The following is a 17,130-nucleotide window of genomic DNA, read 5'->3' on the forward strand; positions in this document are numbered from 1 at the left end:
ACTAGGCCGAGGCGTTCCTGAGCTGTGTGAGTGAGCGTCAGCACAGGCTGCCTCTTCACGGGTAAGTTTATCTGGACTAGGCCAAGGCGTTCCTGAGCTGTGGGAGTGAGCATCAGCACAGGCTGCCTCTTCACGGGTAAGTTTACCTGGACTGGGACGAGGCGTTCCTGAGCTGTGTGAGTGAGCGTCAGTGCAGGCTGCCTCTTCACGGGTAAGTTTACCTGGACTAGGCCAAGGCGTTCCTGAGCTGTGTGAGTGAGCGTCAGCACAGGCTGCCTCTTCACGGGTAAGTTTACCTGGACTGGGACGAGGCGTTCCTGAGCTGTGTGAGTGAGCGTCAGCACAGGCTGCCTCTTCACAGGTAAGTTTACCTGGACTAGGCCGAGGCGTTCCTGAGCTGTGTGAGTGAGCGTCAGCACAGGCTGCCTCTTCACGGGTAAGTTTATCTGGACTAGGCCGAGGCGTTCCTGAGCTGTGTGAGTGAGCGTCAGCACAGGCTGCCTCTTCACGGGTAAGTTTATCTGGACTAGGCCGAGGCGTTCCTGAGCTGTGTGAGTGAGCGTCAGCACAGGCTGCCTCTTCATGGGTAAGTTTATCTGGACTAGGCCGAGGCGTTCCTGAGCTGTGTGAGTGAGCGTCAGCACAGGCTGCCTCTTCACGGGTAAGTTTACCTGGACTAGGCCGAGGCGTTCCTGAGCTGTGTGAGTGAGCGTCAGCACAGGCTGCCTCTTCTAGGGTAAGTTTACCTGGACTAGGCCAAGGCGTTCCTGAGCTGTGTGAGTGAGCGTCAGCACAGGCTGCCTCTTCACGGGTAAGTTTACCTGGACTAGGCCGAGGCGTTCCTGAGCTGTGTGAGTGAGCGTCAGCACAGGCTGCCTCTTCACGGGTAAGTTTACCTGGACTAGGCCGAGGCGTTCCTGAGCTGTGTGAGTGAGCGTCAGCACAGGCTGCCTCTTCACGGGTAAGTTTACCTGGACTAGGCCAAGGCGTTCCTGAGCTGTGTGAGTGAGCGTCAGCACAGGCTGCCTCTTCATGGGTAAGTTTACCTGGACTAGGCCAAGGCGTTCCTGAGCTGTGTGAGTGAGCGTCAGCACAGGCTGCCTCTTCATGGGTAAGTTTATCTGGACTGGGACGAGGCGTTCCTGAGCTGTGTGAGTGAGCGTCAGCACAGGCTGCCTCTTCACGGGTAAGTTTACCTGGACTAGGCCGAGGCGTTCCTGAGCTGTGGGAGTGAGCGTCAGCACAGGCTGCCTCTTCACGGGTAAGTTTACCTGGACTAGGCCGAGGCGTTCCTGAGCTGTGTGAGTGAGCGTCAGCACAGGCTGCCTCTTCACGGGTAAGTTTACCTGGACTAGGCCGAGGCGTTCCTGAGCTGTGTGAGTGAGCGTCAGTGCAGGCTGCCTCTTCACGGGTAAGTTTACCTGGACTAGGCCGAGGCGTTCCTGAGCTGTGTGAGTGAGCGTCAGTGCAGGCTGCCTCTTCACGGGTAAGTTTACCTGGACTAGGCCGAGGCGTTCCTGAGCTGTGTGAGTGAGCGTCAGCACAGGCTGCCTCTTCACGGGTAAGTTTATCTGGACTGGGACGAGGCGTTCCTGAGCTGTGTGAGTGAGCGTCAGTGCAGGCTGCCTCTTCATGGGTAAGTTTATCTGGACTGGGACGAGGCGTTCCTGAGCTGTGTGAGTGAGCGTCAGCACAGGCTGCCTCTTCACGGGTAAGTTTATCTAGACTGGGACGAGGCGTTCCTGAGCTGTGTCAGTGCGCGTCAGCACAGGCTGCCTCTTCACGGGTAAGTTTACCTGGACTAGGCCGAGGCGTTCCTGAGCTGTGTGAGTGAGCGTCAGCACAGGCTGCCTCTTCATGGGTAAGTTTATCTGGACTGGGACGAGGCGTTCCTGAGCTGTGTGAGTGAGCGTCAGTGCAGGCTGCCTCTTCACGGGTAAGTTTACCTGGACTAGGCCGAGGCGTTCCTGAGCTGTGTGAGTGAGCATCAGCACAGGCTGCCTCTTCATGGGTAAGTTTATCTGGACTAGGCCGAGGCGTTCCTGAGCTGTGTGAGTGAGCGTCAGCACAGGCTGCCTCTTCACGGGTAAGTTTACCTGGACTAGGCCGAGGCGTTCCTGAGCTGTGTGAGTGAGCGTCAGCACAGGCTGCCTCTTCATGGGTAAGTTTATCTGGACTGGGACGAGGCGTTCCTGAGCTGTGTGAGTGAGCGTCAGTGCAGGCTGCCTCTTCACGGGTAAGTTTACCTGGACTAGGCCGAGGCGTTCCTGAGCTGTGTGAGTGAGCGTCAGCACAGGCTGCCTCTTCATGGGTAAGTTTACCTGGACTAGGCCAAGGCGTTCCTGAGCTGTGTGAGTGAGCGTCAGCACAGGCTGCCTCTTCACGGGTAAGTTTATCTGGACTAGGCCGAGGCGTTCCTGAGCTGTGTGAGTGAGCGTCAGCACAGGCTGCCTCTTCATGGGTAAGTTTACCTGGACTAGGCCGAGGCGTTCCTGAGCTGTGTGAGTGAGCGTCAGCACAGGCTGCCTCTTCACGGGTAAGTTTATCTGGACTAGGCCAAGGCGTTCCTGAGCTGTGTGAGTGAGCGTCAGCACAGGCTGCCTCTTCATGGGTAAGTTTATCTGGACTAGGCCGAGGCGTTCCTGAGCTGTGTGAGTGAGCGTCAGCACAGGCTGCCTCTTCACGGGTAAGTTTACCTGGACTAGGCCAAGGCGTTCCTGAGCTGTGTGAGTGAGCGTCAGCACAGGCTGCCTCTTCACGGGTAGGTTTACCTGGACTAGGCCGAGGCGTTCCTGAGCTGTGTGAGTGAGCGTCAGTGCAGGCTGCCTCTTCACGGGTAAGTTTATCTGGACTAGGCCGAGGCGTTCCTGAGCTGTGTGAGTGAGCGTCAGCACAGGCTGCCTCTTCACGGGTAGGTTTACCTGGACTAGGCCGAGGCGTTCCTGAGCTGTGTGAGTGAGCGTCAGCACAGGCTGCCTCTTCACGGGTAAGTTTATCTGGACTAGGCCGAGGCGTTCCTGAGCTGTGTCAGTGAGCGTCAGCACAGGCTGCCTCTTCACGGGTAAGTTTATCTGGACTAGGCCGAGGCGTTCCTGAGCTGTGGGAGTGAGCGTCAGCACAGGCTGCCTCTTCACGGGTAAGTTTACCTGGACTAGGCCGAGGCGTTCCTGAGCTGTGTGAGTGAGCGTCAGCACAGGCTGCCTCTTCATGGGTAAGTTTACCTGGACTAGGCCGAGGCGTTCCTGAGCTGTGTGAGTGAGCGTCAGCACAGGCTGCCTCTTCATGGGTAAGTTTATCTGGACTGGGACGAGGCGTTCCTGAGCTGTGTGAGTGAGCGTCAGCACAGGCTGCCTCTTCATGGGTAAGTTTACCTGGACTAGGCCGAGGCGTTCCTGAGCTGTGTGAGTGAGCGTCAGCACAGGCTGCCTCTTCACGGGTAAGTTTACCTGGACTAGGCCGAGGCGTTCCTGAGCTGTGTGAGTGAGCGTCAGCACAGGCTGCCTCTTCATGGGTAAGTTTACCTGGACTAGGCCAAGGCGTTCCTGAGCTGTGTGAGTGAGCGTCAGCACAGGCTGCCTCTTCATGGGTAAGTTTATCTGGACTGGGACGAGGCGTTCCTGAGCTGTGTGAGTGAGCGTCAGTGCAGGCTGCCTCTTCACGGGTAAGTTTACCTGGACTAGGCCGAGGCGTTCCTGAGCTGTGTGAGTGAGCGTCAGCACAGGCTGCCTCTTCACGGGTAGGTTTACCTGGACTAGGCCAAGGCGTTCCTGAGCTGTGTGAGTGAGCGTCAGTGCAGGCTGCCTCTTCACGGGTAAGTTTATCTGGACTAGGCCGAGGCGTTCCTGAGCTGTGGGAGTGAGCGTCAGCACAGGCTGCCTCTTCACGGGTAAGTTTACCTGGACTAGGCCGAGGCGTTCCTGAGCTGTGTGAGTGAGCGTCAGCACAGGCTGCCTCTTCATGGGTAAGTTTACCTGGACTAGGCCGAGGCGTTCCTGAGCTGTGTGAGTGAGCGTCAGCACAGGCTGCCTCTTCATGGGTAAGTTTATCTGGACTGGGACGAGGCGTTCCTGAGCTGTGTGAGTGAGCGTCAGCACAGGCTGCCTCTTCATGGGTAAGTTTACCTGGACTAGGCCGAGGCGTTCCTGAGCTGTGTGAGTGAGCGTCAGCACAGGCTGCCTCTTCACGGGTAAGTTTACCTGGACTAGGCCGAGGCGTTCCTGAGCTGTGTGAGTGAGCGTCAGCACAGGCTGCCTCTTCATGGGTAAGTTTACCTGGACTAGGCCAAGGCGTTCCTGAGCTGTGTGAGTGAGCGTCAGCACAGGCTGCCTCTTCATGGGTAAGTTTACCTGGACTAGGCCGAGGCGTTCCTGAGCTGTGTGAGTGAGCGTCAGCACAGGCTGCCTCTTCATGGGTAAGTTTACCTGGACTAGGCCGAGGCGTTCCTGAGCTGTGTGAGTGAGCGTCAGCACAGGCTGCCTCTTCACGGGTAAGTTTACCTGGACTAGGCCGAGGCGTTCCTGAGCCGTGTCAGTGCGCGTCAGCACAGGCTGCCTCTTCATGGGTAAGTTTACCTGGACTAGGCCGAGGCGTTCCTGAGCTGTGTGAGTGAGCGTCAGCACAGGCTGCCTCTTCACGGGTAAGTTTATCTGGACTGGGACGAGGCGTTCCTGAGCTGTGTGAGTGAGCGTCAGCACAGGCTGCCTCTTCACGGGTAAGTTTACCTGGACTAGGCCGAGGCGTTCCTGAGCTGTGTGAGTGAGCGTCAGCACAGGCTGCCTCTTCACGGGTAAGTTTACCTGGACTAGGCCGAGGCGTTCCTGAGCTGTGTCAGTGAGCGTCAGCACAGGCTGCCTCTTCACGGGTAAGTTTACCTGGACTAGGCCGAGGCGTTCCTGAGCTGTGTCAGTGAGCGTCAGCACAGGCTGCCTCTTCATGGGTAAGTTTACCTGGACTAGGCCAAGGCGTTCCTGAGCTGTGTGAGTGAGCGTCAGCGCAGGCTGCCTCTTCATGGGTAAGTTTACCTGGACTAGGCCGAGGCGTTCCTGAGCTGTGTGAGTGAGCGTCAGCACAGGCTGCCTCTTCATGGGTAAGTTTACCTGGACTAGGCCGAGGCGTTCCTGAGCTGTGTGAGTGAGCGTCAGCACAGGCTGCCTCTTCATGGGTAAGTTTACCTGGACTAGGCCAAGGCGTTCCTGAGCTGTGTGAGTGAGCGTCAGCACAGGCTGCCTCTTCATGGGTAAGTTTACCTGGACTAGGCCGAGGCGTTCCTGAGCTGTGTGAGTGAGCGTCAGTGCAGGCTGCCTCTTCATGGGTAAGTTTACCTGGACTAGGCCGAGGCGTTCCTGAGCTGTGTGAGTGAGCGTCAGCACAGGCTGCCTCTTCACGGGTAAGTTTACCTGGACTAGGCCGAGGCGTTCCTGAGCTGTGTGAGTGAGCGTCAGCACAGGCTGCCTCTTCATGGGTAAGTTTACCTGGACTGGGACGAGGCGTTCCTGAGCTGTGGGAGTGAGCGTCAGCGCAGGCTGCCTCTTCATGGGTAAGTTTACCTGGACTAGGCCGAGGCGTTCCTGAGCTGTGGGAGTGAGCGTCAGCGCAGGCTGCCTCTTCATGGGTAAGTTTACCTGGACTAGGCCGAGGCGTTCCTGAGCTGTGTGAGTGAGCGTCAGCACAGGCTGCCTCTTCACGGGTAAGTTTACCTGGACTGGGACGAGGCGTTCCTGAGCTGTGTGAGTGAGCGTCAGCACAGGCTGCCTCTTCATGGGTAAGTTTACCTGGACTAGGCCGAGGCGTTCCTGAGCTGTGGGAGTGAGCGTCAGCACAGGCTGCCTCTTCACGGGTAAGTTTATCTGGACTAGGCCGAGGCGTTCCTGAGCTGTGTGAGTGAGCGTCAGCACAGGCTGCCTCTTCATGGGTAAGTTTACCTGGACTAGGCCGAGGCGTTCCTGAGCTGTGTGAGTGAGCGTCAGCACAGGCTGCCTCTTCATGGGTAAGTTTACCTGGACTAGGCCAAGGCGTTCCTGAGCTGTGTGAGTGAGCGTCAGCACAGGCTGCCTCTTCATGGGTAAGTTTACCTGGACTAGGCCAAGGCGTTCCTGAGCTGTGTGAGTGAGCGTCAGCGCAGGCTGCCTCTTCATGGGTAAGTTTACCTGGACTAGGCCGAGGCGTTCCTGAGCTGTGTGAGTGAGCGTCAGCACAGGCTGCCTCTTCACGGGTAAGTTTACCTGGACTAGGCCAAGGCGTTCCTGAGCTGTGTGAGTGAGCGTCAGCACAGGCTCCCTCTTCACGGGTAAGTTTACCTGGACTAGGCCGAGGCGTTCCTGAGCTGTGTGAGTGAGCGTCAGCACAGGCTCCCTCTTCACGGGTAAGTTTACCTGGACTAGGCCGAGGCGTTCCTGAGCTGTGTGAGTGAGCGTCAGCGCAGGCTGCCTCTTCACGGGTAAGTTTACCTGGACTAGGCCGAGGCGTTCCTGAGCTGTGTGAGTGAGCGTCAGCGCAGGCTGCCTCTTCACGGGTAAGTTTATCTGGACTAGGCCAAGGCGTTCCTGAGCTGTGTGAGTGAGCGTCAGCACAGGCTGCCTCTTCACGGGTAAGTTTATCTGGACTGGGACGAGGCGTTCCTGAGCTGTGTGAGTGAGCGTCAGCACAGGCTGCCTCTTCACGGGTAAGTTTATCTGGACTGGGACGAGGCGTTCCTGAGCTGTGTGAGTGAGCGTCAGCACAGGCTGCCTCTTCATGGGTAAGTTTACCTGGACTAGGCCGAGGCGTTCCTGAGCTGTGTGAGTGAGCGTCAGCACAGGCTGCCTCTTCACGGGTAAGTTTATCTGGACTAGGCCGAGGCGTTCCTGAGCTGTGTGAGTGAGCGTCAGCACAGGCTGCCTCTTCATGGGTAAGTTTACCTGGACTAGGCCAAGGCGTTCCTGAGCTGTGTGAGTGAGCGTCAGCACAGGCTCCCTCTTCACGGGTAAGTTTACCTGGACTAGGCCGAGGCGTTCCTGAGCTGTGTGAGTGAGCGTCAGCACAGGCTGCCTCTTCACGGGTAAGTTTATCTGGACTAGGCCGAGGCGTTCCTGAGCTGTGTGAGTGAGCGTCAGCACAGGCTGCCTCTTCACGGGTAAGTTTACCTGGACTAGGCCAAGGCGTTCCTGAGCTGTGTGAGTGAGCGTCAGCACAGGCTGCCTCTTCACGGGTAAGTTTACCTGGACTAGGCTGAGGCGTTCCTGAGCTGTGTGAGTGAGCGTCAGCACAGGCTGCCTCTTCACGGGTAAGTTTACCTGGACTAGGCTGAGGCGTTCCTGAGCTGTGTGAGTGAGCGTCAGCACAGGCTGCCTCTTCACAGGTAAGTTTATCTGGACTGGGACGAGGCGTTCCTGAGCTGTGTGAGTGAGCGTCAGCACAGGCTGCCTCTTCACGGGTAAGTTTACCTGGACTAGGCCGAGGCGTTCCTGAGCTGTGTGAGTGAGCGTCAGCACAGGCTGCCTCTTCATGGGTAAGTTTACCTGGACTAGGCCGAGGCGTTCCTAAGCTGTGTGAGTGAGCGTCAGCACAGGCTGCCTCTTCATGGGTAAGTTTATCTGGACTAGGCCGAGGCGTTCCTGAGCTGTGTGAGTGAGCGTCAGCACAGGCTGCCTCTTCATGGGTAAGTTTATCTGGACTAGGCCGAGGCGTTCCTGAGCTGTGTGAGTGAGCGTCAGCACAGGCTGCCTCTTCATGGGTAAGTTTACCTGGACTAGGCCGAGGCGTTCCTGAGCTGTGTGAGTGAGCGTCAGCACAGGCTGCCTCTTCACGGGTAAGTTTATCTGGACTGGGACGAGGCGTTCCTGAGCCGTGTCAGTGCGCGTCAGCACAGGCTGCCTCTTCACGGGTAAGTTTATCTGGACTGGGACGAGGCGTTCCTGAGCCGTGTCAGTGCGCGTCAGCACAGGCTGCCTCTTCACGGGTAAGTTTATCTGAACTAGGCCGAGGCGTTCCTGAGCTGTGTGAGTGAGCGTCAGCACAGGCTGCCTCTTCATGGGTAAGTTTATCTGGACTAGGCCGAGGCGTTCCTGAGCTGTGTGAGTGAGTGTCAGCACAGGCTGCCTCTTCACGGGTAAGTTTATCTGGACTAGGCCGAGGCGTTCCTGAGCTGTGTGAGTGAGCGTCAGCGCAGGCTGCCTCTTCATGGGTAAGTTTACCTGGACTAGGCCGAGGCGTTCCTGAGCTGTGTGAGTGAGCGTCAGCACAGGCTGCCTCTTCATGGGTAAGTTTACCTGGACTAGGCCGAGGCGTTCCTGAGCTGTGTGAGTGAGCGTCAGCACAGGCTGCCTCTTCACGGGTAAGTTTATCTGGATTGGGACGAGGCGTTCCTGAGCTGTGTGAGTGAGCGTCAGCACAGGCTGCCTCTTCACGGGTAAGTTTACCTGGACTAGGCCGAGGCGTTCCTGAGCTGTGTGAGTGAGCGTCAGCACAGGCTGCCTCTTCACGGGTAAGTTTATCTGGACTGGGCCGAGGCGTTCCTGAGCCGTGTCAGTGAGCGTCAGCACAGGCTGCCTCTTCACGGGTAAGTTTATCTGGACTGGGACGAGGCGTTCCTGAGCCGTGTCAGTGCGCGTCAGCACAGGCTGCCTCTTCATGGGTAAGTTTATCTGGACTGGGACGAGGCGTTCCTGAGCCGTGTCAGTGCGCGTCAGCACAGGCTGCCTCTTCACGGGTAAGTTCCCGAGGCGTTCCCAAGGGGTTTAACACTGATGGCCTTACTTTTTCATTTTCATAATCTGTGCGTGGAAATGTGCCTGAAACGTTTCTGCACCCTTGACAGCAGGTGTAATTATGTGCAGGTAATTCTGGAAGGTGCATTTTTGCCACCTAATTTAGTAAGCTGTTATAAAATTACTCCCAAAATAATTTGTACAGCAAATATTTTATATCTCGAAAAATCATTGATTCCAATAACGAAAGCTGAAAATAAAGGGAAAGAAATTGTTGGAGGAGGGAGACTGATTTATTTATTTATTTATTTTTTCTTGCCTTCTGGCTGCTTTCATCTTCTCTGTCTACTTCTCTTCTCTTCTCACTGCTTCTCTCCAGTTCTTTGCCTGATTTCGTCCCTCCCCTGTTTACCTATCCATCCCGCTTCCTTTCTCTGACATCTGTCTTCATTCTGCCTTTTCTTCTCCCTTCTCCAACAATCTCTTTCCCTTTATTTCCCACTTTTCACTTCCCTCTGTCCTCTTTCGCCCTTCGTTCTTCCCCTTGTTTCTCCTTTTCCAATTCCCATCTTCCACCTCCAAGTCTCACTCTCCTCCATCTCCCCACTGTTCCTTCCTTCCAGACCTCCAGTTCTCTCTCTGCTCTCCCCATTTCCCTTCCTTCACTCTCCATCTATTGCTAGCCCATCATCGTCCCTCTCCACCTCCCCACAGTTCCTTCCTTCCAGACCTCCAACTCTCTCTCTGCTCTCCCCCATTTCCCTTCCTTCACTCTCCATCTATTGTTAGCCCATCATCGTGCCTCTCCACCTCCCAGCAGTGCTGAGCTCTTTGCCTCAGTTACAGGCCAGGATGCAGCCCTGGAACCAGAAGAGCAGGAGGCGGGAGGACTGCCAGGCAGCCGGGAGACTTGGACTGCCTGCTGAGGAAGTTTGTGATTCCCTAGCCAGCCCGGCTGCTCCCAGATGTTCGGCGGAATTGCATAAGTAACATTATTTTATACGATGCTTACAAGGCTCGCTTTTGGAATGCATTTTACAGTAGGAAGAGGCTATAATGTGGGAGGACATTTTTAAAAGGGATTCTCCCCAGGTAACTCCTTATTCTAACTCCACCCCTGGGGTGGACACTGCAGCCCTCTGAGCATGGGATTTCACAACACGCAAACTTCGAGCCGGATTTTTTAAAATAAAAGAAAAGGTTCTCCTGTACCTCCAACTACCTGAATGTCATCCGCGTTGAGGTGCCCGAAAAAGCCGAAGATTCATTCAATAAAAACCGGATAAATCCCGGGGGGCAGTGTTTGGCTCGGTGGGGGCCAACAACGCATGCCCCAGGGCGGCGGTCCCACGTGCACGCATGGTTGGGCCCCCATCCCGCCGCTCCCGGAGGGGCAAGGCCCGCGGGCGCTCCCGCACGCCAGCCCCGAAGGAGGTTTTCACAGGAAAGCGCCCCCCACTCGTTTCCCCCTTGGGAGGTTCACTTAGAGAAGGTGGGCCGGGGACCCTCGCCCCCTCCCCCAAGCTTGGCCCCCTCCTTACCTCCTCTGGAAAGGACCGCCTTCACGTACTCGGGGTGGGTGACGAACAAGAAGGCCTGGAAGTTCCCGAACCAGACAGGGAAGACATCTTGGTATTCTGCCGCCCACCCTGCGACTTTATCCAAATCCTTCCCGTCTTGTTGAAACTGCAATTAGAATTGTGGTAAAAGTGGGGGGAAAATAAAATCGACCACTTTGGGATGGATTTATTAAAGCTTTCCTCCCGTATCAGGCGCAACAGGAAACAGTCAAATGCTTTACATTGTGCGGGTGACATTCAGTCACGGGCTGCACTGCTAACGTTGGAGGCGAGTTCAATAGTGCAGGAACGTAGCCGGCTAACCTTTGACAAGTTATCCACCTTACTCTGAATACTGGAGACAGGCAGATCGTTTACCCCGCTACCTGAACTCCTCCCTGCAACGCCCCTGCATTATCTGGCTAAATTATAGATGGATAATGAGCTGGCCATCTGTAATTTAGCTGGATAAGTGCCCAAAATATTCAAACGTTGGCATTTAGCTGGGTAATTTGTGAGCTATTCGGCTAAAGGCCTCTGACTGTTGACCTCACGGTGTTTACCTTAACCACTGTATGCAGAGCTGCCAGGTTACACAGTCCCAGGGAGGAGATTTTCAGTCAGTCCTGGGTTTCCGACAAACCCTACCCTGATGCATTGTGGGGGCCCCGCAGCACTGAATTCAATGCATGGAAGCCCTACCCTACCCTGATGCATTGTGGGGGCCCCGCAGCACTGAATTCAATGCATGGAAGCCCTACCCTACCCTGATGCATTGTGGGGGCCCCGCAGCACTGAATTCAGTGCATGGAAGCAGGGACTACAGATCCCAGAGTGCAGTGGGACCTAAGTTCTACATCAGGACTGGTCAAAAAGTGTCCCTCCCGGAACAGCAGCTCTGTGTGCGACGTGCTCCACAACTTTAGCAAAGCAGAGCCTCGGAGGAACCCGGGCTGCCAGCAGCTAGGACCCTTCCTTTGTGAGGTTTTCCAAGAGGATTCAGAGAGAAATGATACAAGGCACACAAACCTATAAACTCCTGGCTTTTACAGACTTGTAAACCCCAATGTGCTCATCAGTGAAAGGCGCATGTTTAACATTCTGCCTTCTGCCTCACTACAAAGCGGATTACGTTCAGGTCCTGTAGGTATTTCCCAGGTGCAGATGGAGAGATTCAGACAACACAGACTGGAAATAGAAGAAAAAAATTATGTTTACTCCTCTACCAGCACTGGCAGCAGAGCAGTTCAGGGCCTGCAGCACCGAAAAGGGGCCACTGACACAGGCGGGGAGGGGGGTCCTACTGAAGGGAAACGGCAGCAGGTGGCTCTCTGGGTGTTGCAGAGGGGTCAGATTTAGCTGGGCTCCTCTCCGGTGCAGATAAAAAGAGAACGTCCCGTTGGATAAGGGAAAAAGCCCCCTGCAGCAGAAAAGACATAGGAGTGATGAGCAGGCAGAGAAAACGGAGCAGAGGGGAGTGACTGGGTGGGGTGGGGAAATGCCGGAAATGTCTTTCGAGGGTGGCAAACCCCGATGCGGGAACTCTGCAGCAATGCAGACAAATATCAGTAAATACCGAGCTGGGGAAAAAAAGGCCTTGGTAAATTAGGACAGAGAAAGGTAGAGGCTGAATGGACTACAAGGAAGAAATGCGGACTTTACTCGCTTTAGAAACTTCTGTCAGTACTGTTTGCAACAAACCTTTTTTTTCTGGTTGGCAAACACAGCAAATGCACCCGAGGAGGAGCTCAATACGTTCCTGGCTTTCAATCTGCTGGAAGGAGGGGAAATGAGGAGACTGTGCAGAGTCATTGGGCAGCTCTCACTTATGTAACAGGGCGGGCATGGCAGGCCCCAGCGTCCTGGGATAACAACAGAACGCTGCCCTGATAATTAAAGCAGTAACGGGCGCCAGGGACCCATTACTGACATTGTGGCAAAGCAGAGAGAGGTCAGTTCGCCGGGCTTGACCTCCAGGCCCCTGGCCAGAAAAGAGATCCTGTGCCTCCCGGGGCAACCCAACTGAGGGAAGTGGAAGAGGACGGCGGGCAAAAGTGTAAAGGTGTTTAATTGTAAACTACAAACAGATGCTGCCATTCTTTCTGGTGCCAAAGAGAGATGGAGGGTGAGGAGCGCCAGTCTATAAACCCATCCAAATACTGCTTATGGCCAGCATTACAGTGGGCTCCTGTTATGCTCGGAGGGACTTCCTTTTTTTGTTTTTTGTTTTGATGAAACATCCAAGCTGGACTACCATAATGGCTTTTAAAAATAGGTACAAAGTCTTTCGTTCTTTCGGTTAAATGTAAATCCTAAGCTATTTCTTTCTGGATGGCTGACCCATTAACTTCTGCCGCATCTGCTCCAGCTGTTTCATTTGGCTTCTGTCATGGCGTGGGCCAGGGGTTCTCGGCCAGGCCTTCCATGTCTGAATACTAATCAGAGGGGTTTGCATGTATATATATATATATATATATATATATATATATATATATATATATATATGTAGGGTGTAAGAAAAAGATTACTTTGCACAGCTTGGTTACCCTGAAAACCAGACCTGCCCATGGCCTTCGGAGACCAGAGCAGAGTCCCACTTTGGGCTACTGACGACACCTGGCTGGTCAGCAGAGCCTTCCGGTACCGTAGCAGGATTTAGCAGCCTAAACCAAAGAATTTCTTGATCGTACTTCTTTCTCTCTGTATTTAGGTGTTCACAGGCTGAACCAGCTTGTCCCTGTTAGGTGGTACAGACTAGGAGAAGAGGATGGGGAATCTGCTTGGAAGCCCACAGGGAGGCGCGTGTGAAAAGGAAAAGCCAGACAGGGAGACGGAGCCTGTCCAGAAAGGCGGTAAAGGGAGGGAAGCGCCACTCACGACGGGACGAGAGGAATGGCCAGGCCCAGGGATATATCTCGACAAGCGAGCAGAAGAGAGCAGGTGGCCAGCGGAGAGCGCAACGTAGGCAGGCAGCCTGGGGAAAGCAGGGAGAAAAGGAAGGTGCATAACAGCTTTCTGTCTGATCAAGGGGGCAGGGAAGAGAGGGTGAATGAGGAAATGGGAGGTAAGGGCACGTTCGTCGGGATCAGAGGGACTGAGGAGGAGGAGGACCCTTCTGCAGCACTCGCAATCTTTATTCATTTCGTCACGACGCGTGCCCTCCGGTTCTCCTTCCCGTTCTGGCACGAGATTACATAAAAAGCGAGGAACGCAAGTATTCCCGGGCGCCTTATTATTTAGAACACAGGTCTTTAGTGATCCCGTAGGGTCTTGGGGTCTGGTTCAGCTGGATGGAGGACGGCAATCAAATCTGAGAACCGTACACCTTGTGGAGTTACCTCGTTTTTGTTACAGGTGACATTATTGTTTTTCTGCCTTTTTTTTTTTAATTGTACCCCACTTCCATGTACAGGCGATTAAAATTTTAACAAATAAGTAAAAACCACTGCAGCACACTTAAGGGACAGCTGTAAGAAGCGTGCAAAATATCTGCAACTAATTTGGTCATCAAATGAAGCTTAACCAAATGGTCATGGAGAACAAGCAACTTCAACGCTCCTGCAGGCACCGACTCCGAAAGTGGAGTCCGCAGGATCTGAATAATAAGCTCCCTGGGTCAGACGGTCTTAGCCGCAGCCCTCCGGGGCTGCAAACTGGCCCACACTGCATTCCTGTGGGCTAAGGGTTAACCTGAGGACACACCCAGCCAGTGGGGTTTTCAGGATACCCACCATGAATAGGCGTGAGAGATGGATCTGCACACAGTGCAGGCAGCGCACGCACCTCTCTCTCATGCGCGTCCACTGTGGATATCCTCGGGGCTGCAGCGTCCATTAGGCGAACTTAGGCGCTCGCCTACGGCGTCGACCCTTACGAGGACGCCGAAGAGCAGCAGGTGGTGCCGTGAGCAGAGCCGCCCGCGGCACAGAGGAGTTGAGATTTGTGGGGCCGCAAACAGCACTCGCTGCTCGTGGCCCTGAGAAGGCAACAGCGGGCAGGGAGAGCACGGCAGACGTTGGGCTGAGACCGGCGGGGATGGCACGGCGTGGAGCGGGCGGGGGGGGCGCAAGGCAGAAGTCACCTAGGAGGGCACCTCTTACCCTTGCACTGGCCCTGGAAATGTCCTGTAAACCTGTCCTGTTTGTGCCTCTCAAGGACGGGGGCCCACCACCCTACTCTAACAAAGTGTAAAACTGGACATCGCTCTCATGCATGGTCATTGCAGATATCCCATAATAACCTGACTGGCTGGGTGTGAGCGTCCCAAGGACTGGGTTGAGAAGCCTTGCTTTGGGGAGGGACAGACATGACTGAAGGATTATTGTGCGCATTGCTGCCTGCTGCTTCGGGATATTAAGCTGTGAAATACCTCCCGTGACACTGGCAGAGGTTTGAGGGTCATCCTAGGGTCTGACGTGGCTGCCTGCTCCTGGGAAATCTGGGGTTAGGACGTCACATCCCTCTTTAAATTGCGCATATTAGCGCAGGCTGAAGCCACGGCTGGATTCCCGGGATTTTCCCCACCCTGTCTACCGGTTTGGATTATTGTTACTCGAGAGCCTTGCGGATCGTTGAAAATATGCTCATTGCTTCGGGTCTTAGCGATCCCATTACTCCAGTACAACGGGGGAGTAAATGTGAGGTGGCGGCGCGCTCCTTCCCAAGTTATCAAGCAGTAACGCGCCACCCTGCATGCGGAGCGTTAGGATCCGCCGGCTCGGCCCAGCGCCGATTCGTTTTGTGCCGTCACTTGCAGGGCGAGTTTTAGGAGGCAGCTTAAAAGCCCTTTTATTTGAACGTGGTGGAGGATGAGCAGTGTCTTGGGTTTTACTATTCTCTGATGCGGATTTTTAGGGAACGGCATCTGACTGCGGTGGAAGGACGTGCGAGACTTGCTTTTCCTTTTTATTGTATCACGGTGGCTGCAGCGTTTAACGCTGAGCTTATGCACGGCTGTCGCTCAGTTAATCGTTTATTGCCCCACTGCTATCTCATGGATGTGAGTTTTACGACGCCGGTTTGTGTCCCGCTACATTTTTACAAGAAATACATCTTTTGGATTCTCTGAAAACCAGACCTGCTTGCGCGCGTTGAGGAGTGGATTTGAGACGCCTCCTCCAGGCAGGGCAGGTTTTGGGGGGAGGAAGTGGGGATGCAGCAGCGCCTGGCCCCCGTCCTTCCATTGGTTCTGCCCTGCCTCCTCCAGCAGGGGCCATCTCATCCTGCAGGGGGGGCTACAAGCACCGGGAAGAGGGAGCCCCCACTCCTCGCTTACCTCGTGCACGTTCCCGTACAGCCAGTGGCAGGGAGGCCCCGGGAAGCGCTGAAAGGCTTTGACTGTCTGCTTCCTTTTATAAATCAGCCCCACCACCTGCAGCAGGAGCAGCCCCAGGCTCACAATGACCAGGAGGTGAAGAATCCCATAGCCGTCCCACCCGGCCAGGGCGAGCGCGCTCTGCAGCACAGAGGCCATGTCCCTGCAGCTCGTGTGTCTGTCCTTCGCTCTGTCTGTCTGCCCTGACATGAAGCAACCCAGGAGCAGCCAATAGCCAAAGAGGGGGCCGGGACAACCCCCCCGGCGATCTCTGCCCTCCCTGCGCGATGGCACTCTACTGCCACCTAGTGGCAGGAACAGGCACCCAGGAAAATGCCTGCTGCACCGGTAGGAGGAGGAGGGGGGCTCCGTGCTGTACAACTCGGGTCAATTTGGCCGCGATCCAGGGCACACACACAAAAAAAAACCAACATACGTGACTGATTTTTTCACAAATCGCAGAGAAATCCCCTGCAGAATGAATAATCCTTGCCGATTTTGCTGCAACAGTGTCCAGTTAAAAGGAAAACCAACTTTGTGAATACATGTGGGGTCCACATTCAGCTGCTGTGCTAGTTAGCTGGTTATATCTAACTGTGGTATATACTCAGCGGTGCCCAGCTTCTAAAAGTTAGGTGATTATATATAACCGGCTAACTCCAGGACAGTCCTATGGCCCGGCCAGCGTTACTAGATGAGTTATTTAGCCAGCTAATTCCAAATTTCTAAAGTTAGCCGGTTAACTTATCCGGCTAACTCCGCTCCTCGGGGGAACGCCTCCCACCCGCCCCCAGAGTGCCCTAGACTTATCTGGCTAAATTCTGTAACATATTATCATGCTACAAAACTGTATCATATACATTCATCTTGCTACACAACTATATTATTTGATGCAATTGACCGCACTGTAAAGATCCTACTGTTCAGTTATTTTCCCCTTTCTAGATCCAAGTTAATTCTCCCTGTTTTATTGTAACTTTCTCACATCCATACTATTGTTTACGGTGTTTAAACTTTGAATAGTGTTTACTTTGTTACTCTCTGCCTTACCCACATTGTTAATTGTAAACCGGGTTGATGTGATTATTATCATGAAAGTCAGTATAACAAATTAATTAATTAATTAATTAATAATTAGTTCACTGGCTAGAATTTACTCAGATACGGGCTGAATATAACTGGGGAAGCCATTTAGAGGGATAACTATTACATTATCTGCCTAGATAGCATTTGAATATGGACCTCCTGAGGTTTGTGGATTTTATTGAAAAGCTGCAGATTTATCTGTGAACTTACTGTCCCAGGGTGTTCACATCCTTATAGTTCTGTATAGTAATTTAATAGCGGGAACTTAACCGTTCTTAAATTTTCTGCGACTACCAGTCCCTTGGGGCTGCAACCAGCTCTGAATTTCAGGCAGGGTCATCAGCTGGCTCCATTCTGCTGGTCAGATTCACCCAGCCCTGGTTTTATCGTCCACTACCTAACTGGACTTGTAGTTTTGATTTCCCTAAGAAGAGCAGGATTGCAAGTCAGTGCGTGCAGTGGACTATAAGCAGGGCTGGATCAGCCA

The 17,130-nt window shown here is 54.2% G+C and overlaps 1 protein-coding gene across 1 annotated transcript in view; it reads right to left on the reverse strand.

The window, feature by feature from the left end:
- The window catches only part of LOC115100087 (cytochrome P450 4B1-like), a 47,747-nt gene extending 31,981 nt beyond the window's left edge, over positions 1 to 15,766 (reverse strand). Inside the window, exons 1-2 of the mRNA XM_029618282.1 lie at positions 15,519 to 15,766; positions 10,226 to 10,370 (exon numbers count right to left, since the gene is read on the reverse strand). Coding sequence (XP_029474142.1) covers positions 10,226 to 10,370; positions 15,519 to 15,716 — 343 coding nt within the window. The 5' untranslated portion in view covers positions 15,717 to 15,766. The remainder of the gene's footprint in view (positions 1 to 10,225; positions 10,371 to 15,518) is intronic.
- Positions 15,767 to 17,130: the final 1,364 nt, after the last annotated feature.

This window comes from Rhinatrema bivittatum, chromosome 10 (genome assembly GCF_901001135.1).
Source record: "Rhinatrema bivittatum chromosome 10, aRhiBiv1.1, whole genome shotgun sequence".
Taxonomy (NCBI): Eukaryota; Metazoa; Chordata; class Amphibia; order Gymnophiona; family Rhinatrematidae; genus Rhinatrema; species Rhinatrema bivittatum.